A 17,891-nucleotide genomic window follows, 5' to 3' on the forward strand; every position below is an offset into this window, starting at 1 on the left:
GGGGGGTTTAATTTTTTGAGTTCCAAGTATATTTTAGATATGAGACCCTTGTCCGTTGTATGGCTAGTAAAGATCTTCTCCCAATCTGTGGGCTTTCTAGTGATCTTGCTAGCTATGTCATTTGCCCTGCAGAAGCTCTGCAACTTTATGCAATCCCATTGGACAACTAACTTTTGAATGATCAGTTGGTCATTGGAGAAATCAGAGAAAAAAATTAAAATTTCATAAAATCAAATGAAAATACAGCCTAGCCTACAAGATCTAGCAAAAACAGTTTTAAGAAGGAAGTTTGCAGATACACATTCCTACATTAAAAATTTAGAACATTCTTAAATTAATAATCTAATGCTGGATCTCAAGCTCTTAGAAAAACAAGAAAAGCCCAAACATAAAATAGAAGGAAATAATAAAGACATGAAAAATTAATGAAATGGAGACTAATGAAATGATTCAAAGAATCAATAAAATATTTGGTAAAATATTTGGTAACCAAAGAATGATAGATAAGACCCCAACTAATAAAACTGAGATGGAAGTGGGGGATAACAATAAATGACATTAAAATTTGGAGAAAAATTAAAGCATATTTTGAAAAAAATACTTCAATAAATCAGAAAGTCTAGAAGAAAAGAATAAATTTCTAGACACACATTACCCATTAATATTAGAGGGTATAAAAGTTTAAACATATTTACAACAAGGCATGACACTGAAGAAGTACACTGAAGAAGTAATAGTCTTCCAACAATTAAAAGCCTAGGACTAAACAGATTAACTAATCATTATTACAAAGCTTTTGAAGAATAATACCAAAATAATCCTTAAACTGTTCTATAAGATAGGGGAAGCGTTGCTGCCGAGCTCATTCTACAAAAGCCAGTATTAGCCAGATACCAAAACTTGATAAGGACACAATAAAAACAAGACATTGTTGACCAATCCCCTTAATGATGATAAACCTAAAAAGTCATAATAAAATGCTTGCAAACTGAGCACATCACATTTAAAAAAATCATGATGTTAGTTTCATTTTAGTGATACAAAGATGGTTCAAATTACCCAAGATGAAAAACATAGTGAAACACAAAATTAAGACACAGAATACAGGACAAAACTCACAATATCCTCAAGAAATGTTAGAAAAATTCTTTGCCAAGTAACTAGAAAGAGGGAACATACATACCTGAAGAAAATAAACAATATATATGACAAACCTATACTTAAATGGGAAAAAATTAAAACATTCCCTTTAAAGTTAGGAGTAATACAAAGTGTGTTCCTTTGCTACCTATATAATAATATTGGCCATTCACCCAGTCTTGGACAAAGTTGTATATACTTTAGGTTCCTTTTTCTGGGAGTAAATTGTTTTCTATTGATGGGATTTCTTCCCATCTTTATTAATGCATGTAATACACAATGTGGTTTTTTTGTGTTAGTTAAGGTATAGTTATGCAGCATGGGGTTAAGAAATATTATTTCAGGAATTATATGATTCAACAATTGACAGATTTCCATGGATAGCATTGTTCAAATTAGACACACTAAACAATTATTGAAAACTTGGTGTCATATCCACCTACAAGATCAGAGATCACAAAAGTATGTAGGTCCGACTCTTGGTTTATAGAAATATTATTGTATACATGATATAGAAATAATATAGAAATATTATTGTACTTATGAGTACAATGCATCTTGATTAGTCAACCTTTCAACATTCTCACAAATCCCTCCCTGACCAACCCTTTACCTAACTCTTCTTAACTTTGTAGGATATACATTGCAGTTTTTACTGCATTCTCCCTCTCTACTCCCTTTAATTTGTCTGCTCCTTTCTCCATGATCCCACCTAAACCCTTTTGAGTACCCATTTCCTAGTGGTTTATAGTGCTAAGCTTTGATTTTTGTCCTTATAAGGACATGTTCTCCCTTGAATATACCTTATTTCAGTTGAAATATTTGTATACATCTGCATATTACTCAATATATCACTTATAAGTTTATACGCTAAATCTAGTTTCCACATATAGGGGAAAACATGCATCCTTTTCTCTCTGGGCCTGACTTACTGCACTTAACATAATTGTTTCCAGGACTTTCCATTTCTTTTATTTTTTTCCTAATTTTTATTGTGAAAATACCGTACAAAGGGGTTACAATTACATGGGCAAGGTAATGAGACCATTTCTTATCCAGCATTGTTGCCTCCTCCTTTGTTTCCCTTTCCCATCACATATTTGTAAGATGATTTCTTTGTTGCTTTGTATGTCCCTCCCCCACGGTATAGCCCGTTTTCACTGTATTTGATGCTGGTATAATTTGTGGAGGGGAAGGGAAAAAACAAATTGTATAAATAGGGATACCGGTGGACCCATTACAACAATGAAATGTGCAAGACATTATGTGGGAAAACGAACTTTACAACTTTCCATTTCATTTGTTTGTTTGTTGCTTTTGTTTATTTGTCCATTGTGGGGCTTGGACTCTGGGCCTGGAAGCTGTCCCTGAGCTCTTCAGTTCAAGGTAAACCTTCTACCATTGAGCCACAGTGCCACTTCCGGTTTTCTGGTGGGTAATTGGAGATAAAGAGTCTCATGGGCTTTCCTGCTCAGGCTGGCTTTGAACCACAATCCTCAAATCTCAGCCTCCTGAGAAGGTAGGATTACAGGCATGAGCCACTGGCACTGGCAAGGTCTTTCCATTTCTTTACAAATGGTATAATATCATTCTTTCTAATGGATGAGTAAAATTCCATTATGTATGTATACTTTTTTGACTCATTTGTCTGTTGAGGGGCATTTGGGCTGATTCTTTACCCTGGGTAAAGTGAATAATGCTGAAATAACCCAGAAATTTCACTCCTGGGGATTTGTCCAAAATATTATAATTTTTTAATTATCTTACTGTATTGCAATTCTTTATTCATGTATATACCTTTCAAATTTGTGAATTTCACAAAATTAGAACTCAATTTGATAAGGTAGTTTTCTTTATATTTTTGTACATTATTTAACAGTTTACTTACAACCACTTACAAGTATTTCATAAATGCATGCATAATTATATTGGAAGCACAAGATTCAAGGCTTTGACTCAGGTAACCCTTTTGATGAAGTAGAACGCCTTCATTTTGCCTCCTTAAAATCTATTGCTGTTTCAGTGTCCTCTTAAACTTATTCTTTTCCTCTTTCATAAAGTAGAATATATTTATCTTTCAATTGGCAGATTTCAATTAATACACTTTAATAAATGTTTAATTAAATGCCATTATATAATAGCAATTGTGATTTTATATAGAGACCTGAAAAAACTGATTTCAAAACTCAACTCCTGTACCGAGACCATCTCAAGAGATTTTAATCACTCAGCCCTCTTAAGTGCCAATGGCTGCAAACTATTTTAATGTAATCATCAGTTAACTGGTGTGCCAAATGTGAATTTGAAATCACCTAGTGCTTACATGTTTTCCGTTTAAACTGCCTTACATCTGTCCTGAAGTGTCATACAGAATGAAAATGTAGTTTATTGGTCAGAAAATATAATTCTAAACATGTCCTCATCCAGGAATAGCAAGCAAGACAAGATAGGCTTCAAGGGTTTTTATCAGTTGCAAATAATCCAAAATTTGTGAAAAGTCATTGTTATAACAACATTCAAGAAACTACAGCTCACATGATAATTTTACAGTGCCACTGATATGATCTGTGTGTTTGTGTCAACTTCTACATTGAAGTGTTAACCACAAGTTTATGGTGTCAGGAAATAGGTAGGGCCTTTGATAAATGATAAATAAATTTTGGGGAGTAGGTTACTTATCAACAAAGTTGATACTTTCCATTAAAAAAATCTCACCTGAGAGTCCTTTTTTCACATCTTAACATGCCAAGTAAGCAATTAGGAAGATGGACTTCACTAGAATCCACCATGATGCCATCTTGATCTCGGTTCTCCTGCTCATTAACCCCTAGTCTCAGTTACATTGATTTAGGCTCAGAAATAACCAAACAGGTCATTCAAGAATACCAAGATCTTACACTATAGTTTTAAAAAATAAGTATTTTAATGTAAGTCTTGTAAAGTATATTAATTAATTCAGTCAAAAATACGTTTGAACCAGATGCTGGTGGCTCATACCTGTAAATCCTAAATACTCAGCAGGCTGACATCTGAGGATCATGGTTCAAAGCCAGCTCAGGCAGGAAAATCTGTGAGACTCTTATCTCCAATTAATACCAGCTGTGGCTCAAAATGGTACAGCAAAAAGAGCTCAAGGACAACACCCAGGCCCCAAGTTCAAGCCATATGACTGACCAATTTTTTTTAAGTTAAAACTTTTGAAAAAGATTCATCTGTCTTCGATATATTGTAGATGTTGGGGAAACAGTGATAAGACATAGTATTTGCTATCATGAATAGAATAATTTTAGATAGTAGTAGAAGCCATGAGGGAAAGAAAAGAATAGAATAAGGGGCAAGGAGAAGACATATCACTCTAGTTCTATTTTTTTAAAAAATGAGCTTATCGGTTGACCCTTTTACTTCATTTCTGCTTTTTTTCTCTTGCTTGCTTGGATTTGTCTAATCTTTCATGTCTTCTTCCCTTCCCTTCTTTCCCTTCCCTTCCCTTCCCTTCCCTTCCCTTCCCTTCCCTTCCCTTCCCTTCCCTTCCCTTCCATTTATCCTTTCTTTCCCTTCCCTTCCCTTTCCTCTTCTGTTCCTTCTTCTCCCTCTCTCTCCTTATTCCACAAAAAATGAGCAATGTTCTGTCACTCCATTCTAACATGCAAATTTTTTCCTGTAGTCCTTATACTTAATGAATTTGTTTGGTATAAATTGTGAGTCACATTTTATATCCTTCACAATGTGATGACATTCCATCATCTTTTCCTTTAGGATGTGGAAAATCTGAAGCATAATTTGCCCTAAAATTTTTTGTCCATTCTATCAGAAATATTCTTCCTTTATCTTGTAATTAGTGAATATTCTAGGATGTGTTAATAATCATTCTATATCAGTCTTTGTAAGCCACATTCCATTTTTCCTATTATTCTCTTCCCTTCTTTTTTTTTTTTTTGGATCCGGTAGTGGGGCCTGAACTCTGGGCCTGGGCGCTGTCCCTCAGCTCTTCAGCTCAAGGCTAGCTCTCTACCACTTGAGCCATGGCGCCACTTCCGGCTTTTTTCTTTTTGCTTATGTGGTGCTGAGGAATCGAACCCAGGGCCTCTGGCATGCAAAGAAAGCGCTCTACCACTTAGCCACCTTCCCAGCCCCCTCTTCCCTTCTTTTAGTGGAAATGTTTTCTTTATCATAGCACATTTTAATTTGCCATTTGATGCGTCATTTACAAACTGATTCGTTATTGTCTCTATTAATTCTTTTGACAACTGTTTTATATTTGTTCCTTTTTATTATGAGTAGCGTAAAACTTTTATTTTGCTATATATTCTTCATATATTATTAATGTATTTGTCATAAGTAAAATAAGGAAAGAGTATTTTTTTATTTCAGCATGTTTATTGGGTTTTACAAAACAATTTTAACCTCATTCTATTCCTTTATCATTTCATCTTTTGTTGAAGTCAAATGAGCATTTCAAAAACTATGCTCAACATATGAATGGGAATTATTATCTCTTTTTAGAAATTTCTTTCAGAATGGATTCTTGTATATGTTGTTTCTTTCATTCTTATTTACCTTTGCTACTGTGTATCTGTATGCTAGCTTTCTTGTTTTCACCTTAAATAAATCATATTGTCTTAATATTTGTCTCTATGTCTCATGATGCCTTCCTCACCTCTCAGAGTCTCCTCTAAGCACTTAATTTTAAATTTTATAAATAATACTATATGTATTTATAATACATTTTAAACACATATGCAATGATTAGCTAATTAATTATTGTACTACCTCCCATACTAATGTTTTGTGATGCATGCACTGAACATCCATTCTTTTAATTTTTCAACTATAATTTTTTCACTGCAGAAAGACTTGTTGGATACTGAAAATAAATTTATGTGAGAATTAGTTCTGGGCACTGTTGGCTTATGTCTACAATCCTAGGCACTGAGGAGTCTGAGGAGTCTGAGATCTGGAGGGTTGAGGTTTGAAGTCCAGAACAGGTAAAAGAGTCCTTGAAACTCATATCTCTAAAATAATCAGCACAAAGGCCTGGAACTGTGCCTTAAGTGTTAAAGTGCTAGACTACCAAGCAAACCTAGTAAGCTTAAGCCTGGAATTCTAATCCCCAGTTCTATAAATGATGGTGATGATGATGATGATGATGATGATGATGATGATGATAGTAAACTAGATAGATATTGACTTGGCAAAGTTGGACTATATAAATACAATATATGAACAAATCCTCAAAAGTATCCTGGACTATTAATGATGTACCTAAAATAAAAAGGAAGTTGAACAGGTGCTAGTGGCTCATTCAGGAGGCTGAGATCTGAGGCTAGTAGTTCAAAGCCAGTCCAGGCAGGAAAGACTGTGAGACTCTTGTCTCTAATTAACTTCTCCCCAAAAGGCTGACAGTACAACTGTGGCTCAAGTAGTAGGGTGAACTAGTTCAGCAGTGAAGCCAACTAGACACTATGTTCCCTCCCCACAACTTTTGAGGGAAATGTTGGGAGGGGAAAAACTGGGAGAGAATAAGGGAGGAGGTGACACTGTTCAAAAGGAAATGTGCTCTTTATCTGACTCATGTAACTGTAACCCCTCTGTACATCACTTTTGCAATAAAAAAGAAAAATCTCAGGGACAGTGCCCAGGACCTGAATTTAAGCCTGAGGACCCATGCGCTCACGTGCACGTGCGTGCGCGCGCGCACACACACACACACACACACACACATTGGAGTGCTTCCTAGGTACCATTATGTCACTGCAGATTTTGTAAAGGCAGCTACTCCCTCAGCCCTTATGTTCACTGTGGTAGCTGGAGGGGCTGAGAACTTTCAATAATATTTGGTAAATGAATAAAGAACAAAATGACATGATCAGACTTTCAATTTAAGTTTTTCTGGAAACTATACAATTTGTAAATGGTGGAAAATATGGAAAAGAAAAGGAATTCTCATGAATTGCTGGTGCATTTGTAAACTGGTACCACCAGTTTAGAAAACAATTTACCATCATTTAATATTGTTACAGAGTTTAGGCATTCTAACAAGAGTGCAGTGTTAGCTCATGTTTTAATTTCCAGTTTTAGTGAGATAATATTGAGCAAGTATATACTCTTATTTGCTAAGTAAATTACTTGTTGGCAGAGCATTTTTCAGATCTCTTGTCTGTTTTCATTAGAGTGTTTCTTTTGTAGCTGTTGAGCTTTACAGTTTTCAAGTATTTTTAATGTAAGTCCTCTATCAGACACTTTTTACAGACATTTCATCCTAGTCTTTAGCTTGTCTTTTCATTCTATTAACAGTGTCCTAGTCTTCAATAAATAAGAAGACTGAATTATCAGGGTTTTTTTTTAGTGGATTGTGTACTGTTTGGCTTATATTATAAAGTCATCATAGTGACTTTATAGTTTTGTGTTTTGCATTTGTCTAATCCATTTTAGGTCAACTTATGTGAAAGTATAAGGTCTCCTTTGTTTTGTTCTGTTTCTTTGGAATCAATCGGTTCAGCATCATTTTTGGAAAGCTTTACTTTCTTCACTGTATCATCTTTGATCCATTGTCAAAGGTCGGTTAAGCATATTGATTTGTGTCTTTTGGGGGACGATTTAGTTCTGTTGATCTGGCTATTCTTTCATCAGCATTTTGCTGATTGATTACCATTACTTGATAAAAAATTATCATATAGTAGCAGTTTTTTGTTCATCAGTATTATATTGGTTATTTTGATATTCTACATTAACTTTGAGTCCAGTTATAAATATCAGAGAATAAGTGTCTGGAATTGATTGGAATTGAAGTGAATCTACAGTTCAAGTGAGAAAGAACAGACATGTTATATATATTAATTGCGTATTATATATTATACATTATTATATACTATATTATTATATAATATAGTATATATTAATTGCATATTAATATATAAATATGCAATGAATAATTGTTTTCAATTTTATCTGTAATTGTAATTCTTTTCTTCAGATTATTTTAGTCTTTATTTTTAACCTTTTTACTTTCCTAAGGCAGAAGCCTAGATTTATGTCTTTCCTAATATATGTATTACCATTCTCACTGAATCTGCTAATTCTTGAGTATAATGTTTATTTCATTCAGTTCAAAATACTGTTAGGTTTTTGGGAATTTGTGTTTGATTAATATATTATCTAAGGTTTCATGTTGTTTGCTTTCCAGGCATTCTGAGGTTTTCACTCAGTCTTGTTTTATTTATTTCTTGTATAATTGCTTTCATTTGAGAACATATATACATATATGTATGTGTTTTGTTTTGTTTTGTGTTTTTTTTTGTCCTGGGGCTTAAACTCAGAGCCTGGGCACTGTACCTGAGTTTCTTTTGCTCAAGGCTAGCACTCTACCATTTGTGCCACAGTGCCACTTCTGGCTTTTCTGTGTATGTGATACTGAGGAATCGAACCCAGGGCTTCATGCATGCTAGGCAAGTACTCTACCACTAAACCATAATCCCAGCCTGAGATTATATAAGACTTTAGTTTTTCAAGATTTTAAGATGTTTTTATGGCTCAGAATGTGTTCAGAGCTGGTGAATATTTCCTGTGATCTTGAAAAACTTGTATTGTTTTGTTGGGTAAATTATATTGAAAATAAAATCAAATCAGATTGATTCACAACACTTTTCACTTTAATTATATCCTCACTAATTTTCTGGTTGATGAATTCAGATTTAATTATTGATAGAAGAAAACTGACATTTTAAAACTTTAATAGGGTATTATTTCTCTATGTAATTTATCAGAGTTTGCCTTTCTGATTTTGATGCTCTTGTGTAATGTGCATGTACACTGAGGATTCTAATACCTCTAGGGTAATTAATCATCTTATTATGCAATACCTCTCTATCAGTGATAATCATCTTTACCCTGAAGTCTGCTTTGTCTGAAATAAATACTCCTGATTCAACTTTGATTTATTTGTGTGTAGATTTATATTTAAAGTGAGCTTCTTATTTTGTTTTATTTTATTGTTAAGATGCTGTACAGAGGGGTTACAGTTACGTGAGGAAGGCAATGAGCACATTACTTGTCAAACATTGTTACCTTTCCCTTCCTTCCTTGTTGTTGTCCAACTATCCCTTCTTGCACATAACACAGTTGCTCCTTTTTTCTTAAATCACTCAGTTTTGACATCTTTTGATTGGTGTATTCTCCTCTCATTTTTCAAACCTTAAAACTTATTCATAAAACAAAAGGTCTCAGCCCCTAAAAATCAACTTATTTCGCTTATGTGCAGATAATTCCATCATGGTATTTTATTATATAGATAAGAAATGTGTTTTACACTGTAGTCTAGCTTGATATAATAAAAATTTTTAGTGTAGTCAATTTAAGCAGTTTAAGGTAACTAAAGTGATTTAAACATAGTATATTTAGACATAGTTTTAAAATAATACTTGACTAGAATTTGATCCTTTTTCAGCCATTTCTGTTAGCAAACGATCCATGTGTAAGGCCAAAATCCATAGGTAAATCAAGTAAGGAAGAAATTAAAGTATTAAGAAGAATTGTTTTTAGTTTTAAAGAGGAGAAAGTATTCAATTTGAATTTGGGAAGAATAACTGTGTCATTTTGGAGGACAACTGAACTCAGTAGAAAATGAGTCAGGGGCCTACTGAAAGTTCTGAAAAATCATCCCAGGGAGATCTAAGGACTATTTGCCCTAAGACTTGGTAATAGAAGTAAGAATGAATGATTTACCCAGGTGTTAAAGAAATATACTAGGCTATACAATTAGATGATGTATAAGTTAAGAAGTAAAAGTGTCAAGGACAGTTCATGCTTTCAATATTGAGGGACTAATACAATGTTCTAAGGTAGAGAATAATGAAGCACAAAAGTTACTATTGTGCATGCTGTGTATGCTTGGTACAGCTGGGTAGATATTTTCAGTTGATGTTTTAACTAAATGGTTATAGAATTTATTCAAGGACTACAGTTATTAATCATTAGCTATCCTAAAGAATGAAATTAAGTAGTCAATTTCATTTGTAATAGTGTCACACATGTAAAATATTTAGAAATAAATTTAATGAGAGTCATATAATTTATAGTCTGAAGATGACAAAACATTCTTGAAAGAAATGAAAGGAAATCTGGATGAGCATGAAGCCATGCTGTGTTCATGGATCAGAAGAATTTTAAATATTTTAAGAAAACTATAGTCTTATAGTTCTTCTACAGATGCAGCACAAAACTACTCAGCATCCCAGCTGACATCATGGTGGCTAAGTTGATTTTAATGTTCACCGTGAATTGCCAGGGAACTGAAATCACCAAAGCAGTCCTGTTCTACAAATTATCTACATAGTTTTCACAGAAATCTAGAAGATTTGTAAACCATTTTTAAACTCATTTGTAAACCAATAAGTCTAATTTTCAAATGATTCATCAATTTCTCTCCTAAGCATATACTCAACAATGTTCCATGAAAACTTCCATACCAATGTTCATAACCATGTAATTCTTAATAGCTCAAAGTGCAAACTTCAAATGTCCAACAACTGATGAATAAATAAGTTGTTTATTAAAATATAAAGAAAATAAACTACTGATTCATATGATAACATGGACAAACCTTAGGAATAAAATGTCAAAAATGCCAGTGTAAAAGTTTACATATTGTATGATTTCATTTACTAAAATGTTTAGAATAGGCAAGTCCACACAGCAGATGAATTCGCCAATCACAAGTAAAGAGAAATGGAAAATTAATGCCAATGGGCACAGAATTTCTTTAGGGGTGATGAAAATATTTTGGAATTGGAAAGTGATAATGAATGATTATGCTACTTTGGAATATACTAAAAGCCACGGAGCTGTGCTCTTTAAAAGAATTAAGTCAGCTGGGCATCAGTGGCTCATGCCTGTAATCCTAACTACTTAGGAGGCTAAAATCTGAGGATTGCAGTTTGAAGCCAGTCCAAACAAAATCCCCATGAGATCCTTATCTCCAATTAACTACTAAAAAACTGGAAGTGGAACTGTGACTCAAAATATTAGAGTGCTAGCCTTGAGCAAAAGAGTTCAGGGACAGCATCCATGCCCTGAAGCTTCATGAACAACACATAATGGAAGAACAAAAATTAAAACATTCAATGTCACTAGAAATGTAGAGAAATGTAAACCAAAAAATAGAATATTTTTTTCTGTTGCCTTGGCAGATGACTTTAAAAATAACAAAGTAAAAATTTTACAAAACTTACAGGAAGATGATCTCATATACTACTGTGAAAATTGCAAATAGATCCATCTTCAGAAAAGAGTAATTTGGTAATTTGTATCCAGAACTTCATTAAAATAATTAATCTAATTTAGTCATTCTAATTCTAGGTATCTCATCCATATTTGGAAAGCTATATACAGCGAGGCACCTTACAAATTTGTATAAACCTATTCTTCTATTTCCATTAGAATTAAAGAATGAATTTATTTTACCTTGGGCTCTCTTTAGACTCTAGACTCATCAAAACCAATGACAATGGACAACAGTGTGAAATGTAAGGTGAACTATGAACTTTGTTTAACAATATTGAATCAATACTGGCCCATCCGTTTCAAAAAATGCACTCTGATAATGCAAAGTGCTAATAGGGAAAATCTTGCAGAGAGAAGAGGGATACATGGAAATTCTCTACTCTTTGCTCATTTTTTCTGTAAATTTGCTCTAAATATAAAACCTAGTTATTAAAAAACTTTTGCTGCAGTAAATTAGTGTACAAAATTATATACTGTATAGAATAAAAATATGCACATGCTTATAAAGATACAGACACATATTAAGATAAAACTACCTTTCTTTGCACCGTAATATTTAGATAGAATACTCTTGTTATTGTACATCTCCTAAAGGATATATATGCAGGACTAACACAGTATGCGGATGAAAAGAAAATGCATGTAGTGCTGTAAAAATGTGGTAGTAAAGGGAAATGGGTCTAAAGTAGATATTGGGAGTCTAAGGGTTTAGGAAATGTTCATTTTTGAAAGACAAAATGAGGCCAAGTATAAATCACAGTTGGTAGTTTATTACATTGTATTCTGTAGCTATTTCTCATCCTTGTGAAGAAATGCAGATGATGGATGATGGATTATAAAACTACTTACCCTGCTGAGCACCAGTGGCTCATGTCTGTAAGCTTAGCTACTCAGGAGGCTGAGATATAAGGATAGTAGTTCAAAGCCCATCTGGACAGGAAAGTCTATGAGATTTTTATCTCCATTAACCACCAAAAAGCCCGAAATACAGCTGTGGCTCAAGTAGAATGTTAGCTTGAGCAAAAAAGCTCAGAGACAGTGCCTAGGCCTGAGTTCAAACCCCAGGACTCCAGGACCAACACACACACACAGACACACACACAGACACACACACAAATAAAACCAACATAACCAATGTATATTTCCAATTTCCACATAACCAAAAATGTAAAGAAAATAAACACCTACCAATTTATCGAGGCTGATGATTATAACGTTCTCAAATGCTTTACCGTCTATGTCTTTAATGTGACAATCAGAAGAAGTTACTGGCAACAGAACAAGGATCAAGGGAGGAAGTCCAAAGATATACCTAAAAGAAACTAAATTCAACAGTCAATAAGAATGACTTAAATTTTCTATGTGGTTACATTTGATTGCAGTTTTACAAGAAGCTTATCATTTGTTTCTCTGTGTTTTTTTCTTGTGGATTTGATGGTTGAGCTCAGGACCTGTGCTTTCTCAGTGAGTGTTTTGCCACTTCAGATTTATCTCCACCCCTTTACGAGTTGTTTATTCCTTGGGTTGATGCTAACTTTTTGCCCAGCTGGCCTGGGACCATGATCCACCTACCTATCTATGCTTCCTGAGTAACTAAGATTACAGAAGAGTGTCATTGTGTCCCTTTTGTTTGTTGCTGTGGAGGTCTTGCTAACATTTTGCCCAGGTTGGCCTCAAAACCATGCTCTTTCTGTCTGTAATTCCTAAGTAACTGGGATTATAAGTGGAGGCCACTGGATACAGTGACCAAAAATTTTACTCTAATATTTGTGTGTGTGTGTGTGTGTGTCAGTCATGGGGCCTGAATTCTGGGCCTGGGCACTGTCCCTGAGTTCTTTAGCTCAAGGTGAGTGCTTTACTACTTAGACACAGCACCACTTCCAGCTTTTTCTGCATATGTGGTGCTGAGAAATCAAACTCAGGGTCTCATGCATACAAGGCAAGCACTCTACTACTGAGCCATCTTCTCAGCTCCTATTCTAATAATTTTTTAAGTTCAGCTTTGTTCTTGGATAGTGTAGGAAGAACCTTAAAAACTTGAAATTATGGGGGCTGGGAAGGTGGCTCAGTGGTAGAGTGCTTGCCTTGGATGCATGAGGCCCTGGGTTCGATTCCTCAGCACCACATGAGCAAAAAGAAAAAAGCTGGAAGTGGCGCTGTGTCTAAGTAGTAAAGCACTCACCTTGAGCTAAAGAACTCAGGCGCTAGCCTTGAGCTGAAGAGCTGGGGGACAGCACCCAGGCCCAGAGTTCAGGCCCCACTACCAGACCCCCCCAAAAAAACAACAAAAAAAAAACCTTGAAATTATGTAACAAAGTAGAATAGAACTTGGTGTTTAGGTTTCATCCGCTTTTTTTTGTACTTTTTATTGTAAAAATACTGTGCCGAGGGGTTATAGTTACATGAGCAAGGTAATGAGTACATTTCCTATTGAGCATTGTTGCCCATTTTTTATATAGAAATTACTCTTAAGGAACATGAGGAACAGGTGTATTGAATGCTCCAGAAAGACACATGAGGGGATACTGGCGGGTTCGTTTATTTGATTTTATATTGAACATCCCTTTAAGAAAAAAAATTTCAATAGGTAAGGAGGTACTGCACAGCTTTCAAAGTTACACATTGTTGAAATTTTATGATGTTATACAAAACCATAGTCCACTTGAAGGAATATCTGGTTCCTTCCTGGAGGCAGTTCTGTGGGAGGTCTACTCCATAGAATTATGGTCTTTCCAATGATGCACCATAAAGGATTTACTTCCCCAAATTCTTGCAAAGTCAACGTTGTACTTGGGATTGCTCTCATCTTTTCACTTTTCTATATGTGTCCCCAAATCCACATTCTGTTTAACTCCACCTCTGTTCAGCCTGTTGTCATGTTAGAAAAAAATAAATGATTTTTGTCTGTTTTTGGTAACCCTTCCTAAATGGGGGCAGTTGTTAAATTAAGAATGAAACTGCAGGGCACTGGTAGCTCATGCCTATAATCTTAGTGACTCAAGAAGCTGAGAACCAGCCTGGAAAGGAAAGTATATGAAATTCTTATTTTCAATAAGCTGGAAATGGAGCTGTGTCCCAAGTGGTACAGCACCAGACTTGAGTAAAAATGCTAAGTGACAGTGCCAAGGTCCCAAGTTCAAGCCCTAGCATGGGAACACACACACAAAAAACATGAAATTGCATATTGTATCATTTGGGGCAGTCAATATATACTAGATGAATAGCCAGTAATGTGTCTTTCTGTGAACTGAGTTCTGTTGACGATATACGGTCTGTGCTCTTTCCAAATAAATTTTATTTATACTCCCACTTTTCAGTGGGAAGACATTTCACATGCAAGTCTTTTCTAATTGAAAGTATGAACAGGCTTAGCACCTGTGGCTTATTCCTGTCCTATCTACTCAGGTGGCTGAGGTGTGAGGATTGTCATTCAAGGCCAGACTGCACAGAACAGGCTATAATCCATCTCTAATTAACAGGAACAATATGAGACTCGAGGCATTGCTCAAACGTAGAGCATCAACTGAGTAACTGCGAGGCTCTGAGTTTACATCTTGATTTCCCAAAACGTACAAACATCACTTCTTCAAACCCAAGTAACAACTATTATGACCATATCTTTAAGCATATTAAGGATATTATAAAGGACATGAGGATGTCATCAATTGTATTAGGATCTATCATATGAAAATCAGTACCACTACACAGTCAACTATGATCTTTGGTGACCCATGTTTTTGTTAAACATAAAAATGACCAAGATTTTTATAAACTTTTATAAACTTTATAAACTTTTATAAAAAGTAGGCTAGGTAGAAGTTATAGGGAAAACATTCTCACTTCTCATCTCCATATGTGAGACAAACACTTGTCACATGCATGCACACACATGTATATATGTTTATAACATATAATCATATTGATCTTTTGAATGAACCATTCTCAAATAGTATTCAGCTTTAACTCTTTTCTACTACCATTCTTTCCCCGGAGATCTGTATCCTTAAATGATGATTAATTGACAAATTGCCTCCGAGCTACATAGATTTTATAGAATCATCACTTTGTGGTGTCTTAAAGCTATACTTTGGGAGGAAAAAAACCAAAAATATTACAGGACACATTCTTTGATGAAATGTAGAGAATAGAACATATAATTAAATAATGGGATGAAAGTAAGATAGTTTTTACCATTTATGTTATTTTAGAGATCATCTCTTTTTTTTGTTTTGTTTTAATAACAATTCCTTTGGAGTCTTCTCTATTCAAGTTTTGAGAAATACGTGCTCCCTATGACCTGGAGGTATGGCTCAATGGGAGAGTACCTCTCTAGCAAGCATGAGGCCTTGAGTTCAAATGCCAGTATCATTTAAAAATATGTATAAGTAAAAAATATGTATAAGTGCTTCCCAAGTTTATTTCAATGTAATGTTGGATAGTATTTCTCATTTTAACCTGTGATGAGTTAGTGGAGAATTCATGGTCTTTTTATGTAGTACATAATATTTCAATCTCAAACATACTTTGCTTCTTCAGCATTCTTCTGTTGCCAGTGTTGTTTACTAAGTGAGCTTCATGTAGGCTATGGCAATGCAAAGCAATCAGGTTTGCAGGATGGAGACTTGGAAGTTGTGTTTGGTATGATTCATAATTGTGTAACTGAACAGCAGAATTTCAAGCTTCATTTACTTGATTTCTAAATGCAATCTTTAGTTCTCAAATTCTTCAATTCTATGAATTTTACTGCTTATCCACAAAATCTATTTAGGTTTTAAACTGCCTCTGGGACAATTCTATAAGCAAATCTATAATGTAAAGGGCCCTACCTTGTCTTTACGAGGTGAACTTTCCTCTGTAATTGCTTTTTTCCATACTACATATAGAGAAACATATTAAGACTATCTGGATTGAAGGTACTATAGAAATGGTCATAATGGGATAAGGACTGAATTTTACTGTGTGTGTTATTTCATACTGCATAGACTCCTAATTCTCTCCTCCCCCTGACTTTCCATTAGGTCATAGAAAAGACAAAACCATAAGCAACAATTGAGGGCAAGTATGTGCTTGTGGAATTGTCTTTAAGTCTCCTGAAGGGATTGAAACTGGAGAATTTGTTTTCAATGGGGAATTTGGTTAGAGTGGCTGTTGTTTAAAAATTCTTGTTGGTTTTTAATTTAAGCCAAATAACACATTCATTCCTCTGCTGCTTAAGTTATGGGGTCAAAGTGAACATAAATAAATTAGTCTTTAAAATCCACTAAATCTAGTCTTTTATCAGTTTTTCTGATAAAAGACATTCTACTGAATGTCCATCACATAAAACCTAGTTTTACTGGGAATTTAATTCCATAGCTACTCAATGTTACACTTAGCTACAAGTTATCCCTAACTTACAGGTGGAAAACGTGAGGCCCAAAGAACCTTTTCCCCCAAGTTACTATGTATGTAAAGAAGAGCCAGAATTCATATATAGTTTGCTCAGAATAAGGAGTCTAGAATCTTGGCTTTTAGTTACTGAGATATACTGCTTCCTATAGAAATAACTATGTGTGTTTGTGTGTGTCAAAGGAAATATAAAAACCCATTTTCCTCTATACCAACCTCATGAAGATACTTCCTGGCCGAGTTATGAAGTTATCATAGGCTCTTATTTTTAGAAAAAAAAGACACTAAATAGTATCTGGCCTTATTTACATACCCTGTATTTCCAGGTGAGAGGAAAAAATCTCTTAAAAATAAATGTGAATATGATATAAATTGATTTTATGGAAAATCCTTGCTGGTTTTAAGATATCCACACACAGATGTGGTGCCATTTTTTAATTCGATGTTCCTAATCATTCTCAGTTTTCTTTCTTTATTGCTATTATATTGTTTGGTCCTCATATAGAGTGAAATTAGCCTCACCAGACAGCCCAGTTGGGGACCTCGCAGAGAGTCTTCATCTACTTCAATGTGCTCCCCCCACCAAGATAAAGTGCACAAACATTCTATGGCCATCCTTGACAGAACTTAAGCTTTTGGAGAAATCTGTTGGGCTAAAAATGAAAGATACTAAATATAGCAATAATTATTAGCAGTTTAGAGTTTTAATATATTGTGTATATTGATAATTCATGATGCCTGACTAATATAGATATACTTCAGGAAATAAAAGCTCCTTATGAAAAGTACATGGCCTTGCTTTCACCAGCAGTGCACCAAAAAGCAATAATTTCAGGAAAATCGTGTTACAAGGAAAACCGAATAGCCTGGAATCTGAATTTCTGCATTAAACTCCTGGAGGATATTCCTTACAAAGCTTCCGTAATCGGGTACTGCCACATGCACTCCGCCTTCATTTTGTCAGTTTGGGGATCTTTGCTACCTATGAGAGGGAATAGCCAGGATCTGAATAGCCAGGAAGGCACACGTTGCCCTCTTCCACTGCCCTGTTTCTTGAGGAAGTTCTAGCGTAACCCGCCCCCCCC

General features: G+C 34.7%; 1 protein-coding gene across 2 annotated transcripts in view; it reads right to left on the reverse strand.

Moving 5' to 3' along the window:
- Il7 (interleukin 7) overlaps positions 1-17,891 on the reverse strand; it is a 28,767-nt gene that overhangs the window by 9,542 nt on the left and 1,334 nt on the right. For both annotated transcript variants that reach the window (XM_013028454.1, XM_013028453.1), the window contains exon 2: positions 12,607-12,740. In XM_013028454.1, coding sequence (XP_012883908.1) covers positions 12,607-12,740 — 134 coding nt within the window. The remainder of the gene's footprint in view (positions 1-12,606; positions 12,741-17,891) is intronic.

The sequence above is a fragment of the Dipodomys ordii genome, unplaced genomic scaffold (genome assembly GCF_000151885.1).
Source record: "Dipodomys ordii isolate 6190 unplaced genomic scaffold, Dord_2.0 Scaffold109, whole genome shotgun sequence".
Lineage (NCBI taxonomy): Eukaryota > Metazoa > Chordata > Mammalia > Rodentia > Heteromyidae > Dipodomys > Dipodomys ordii.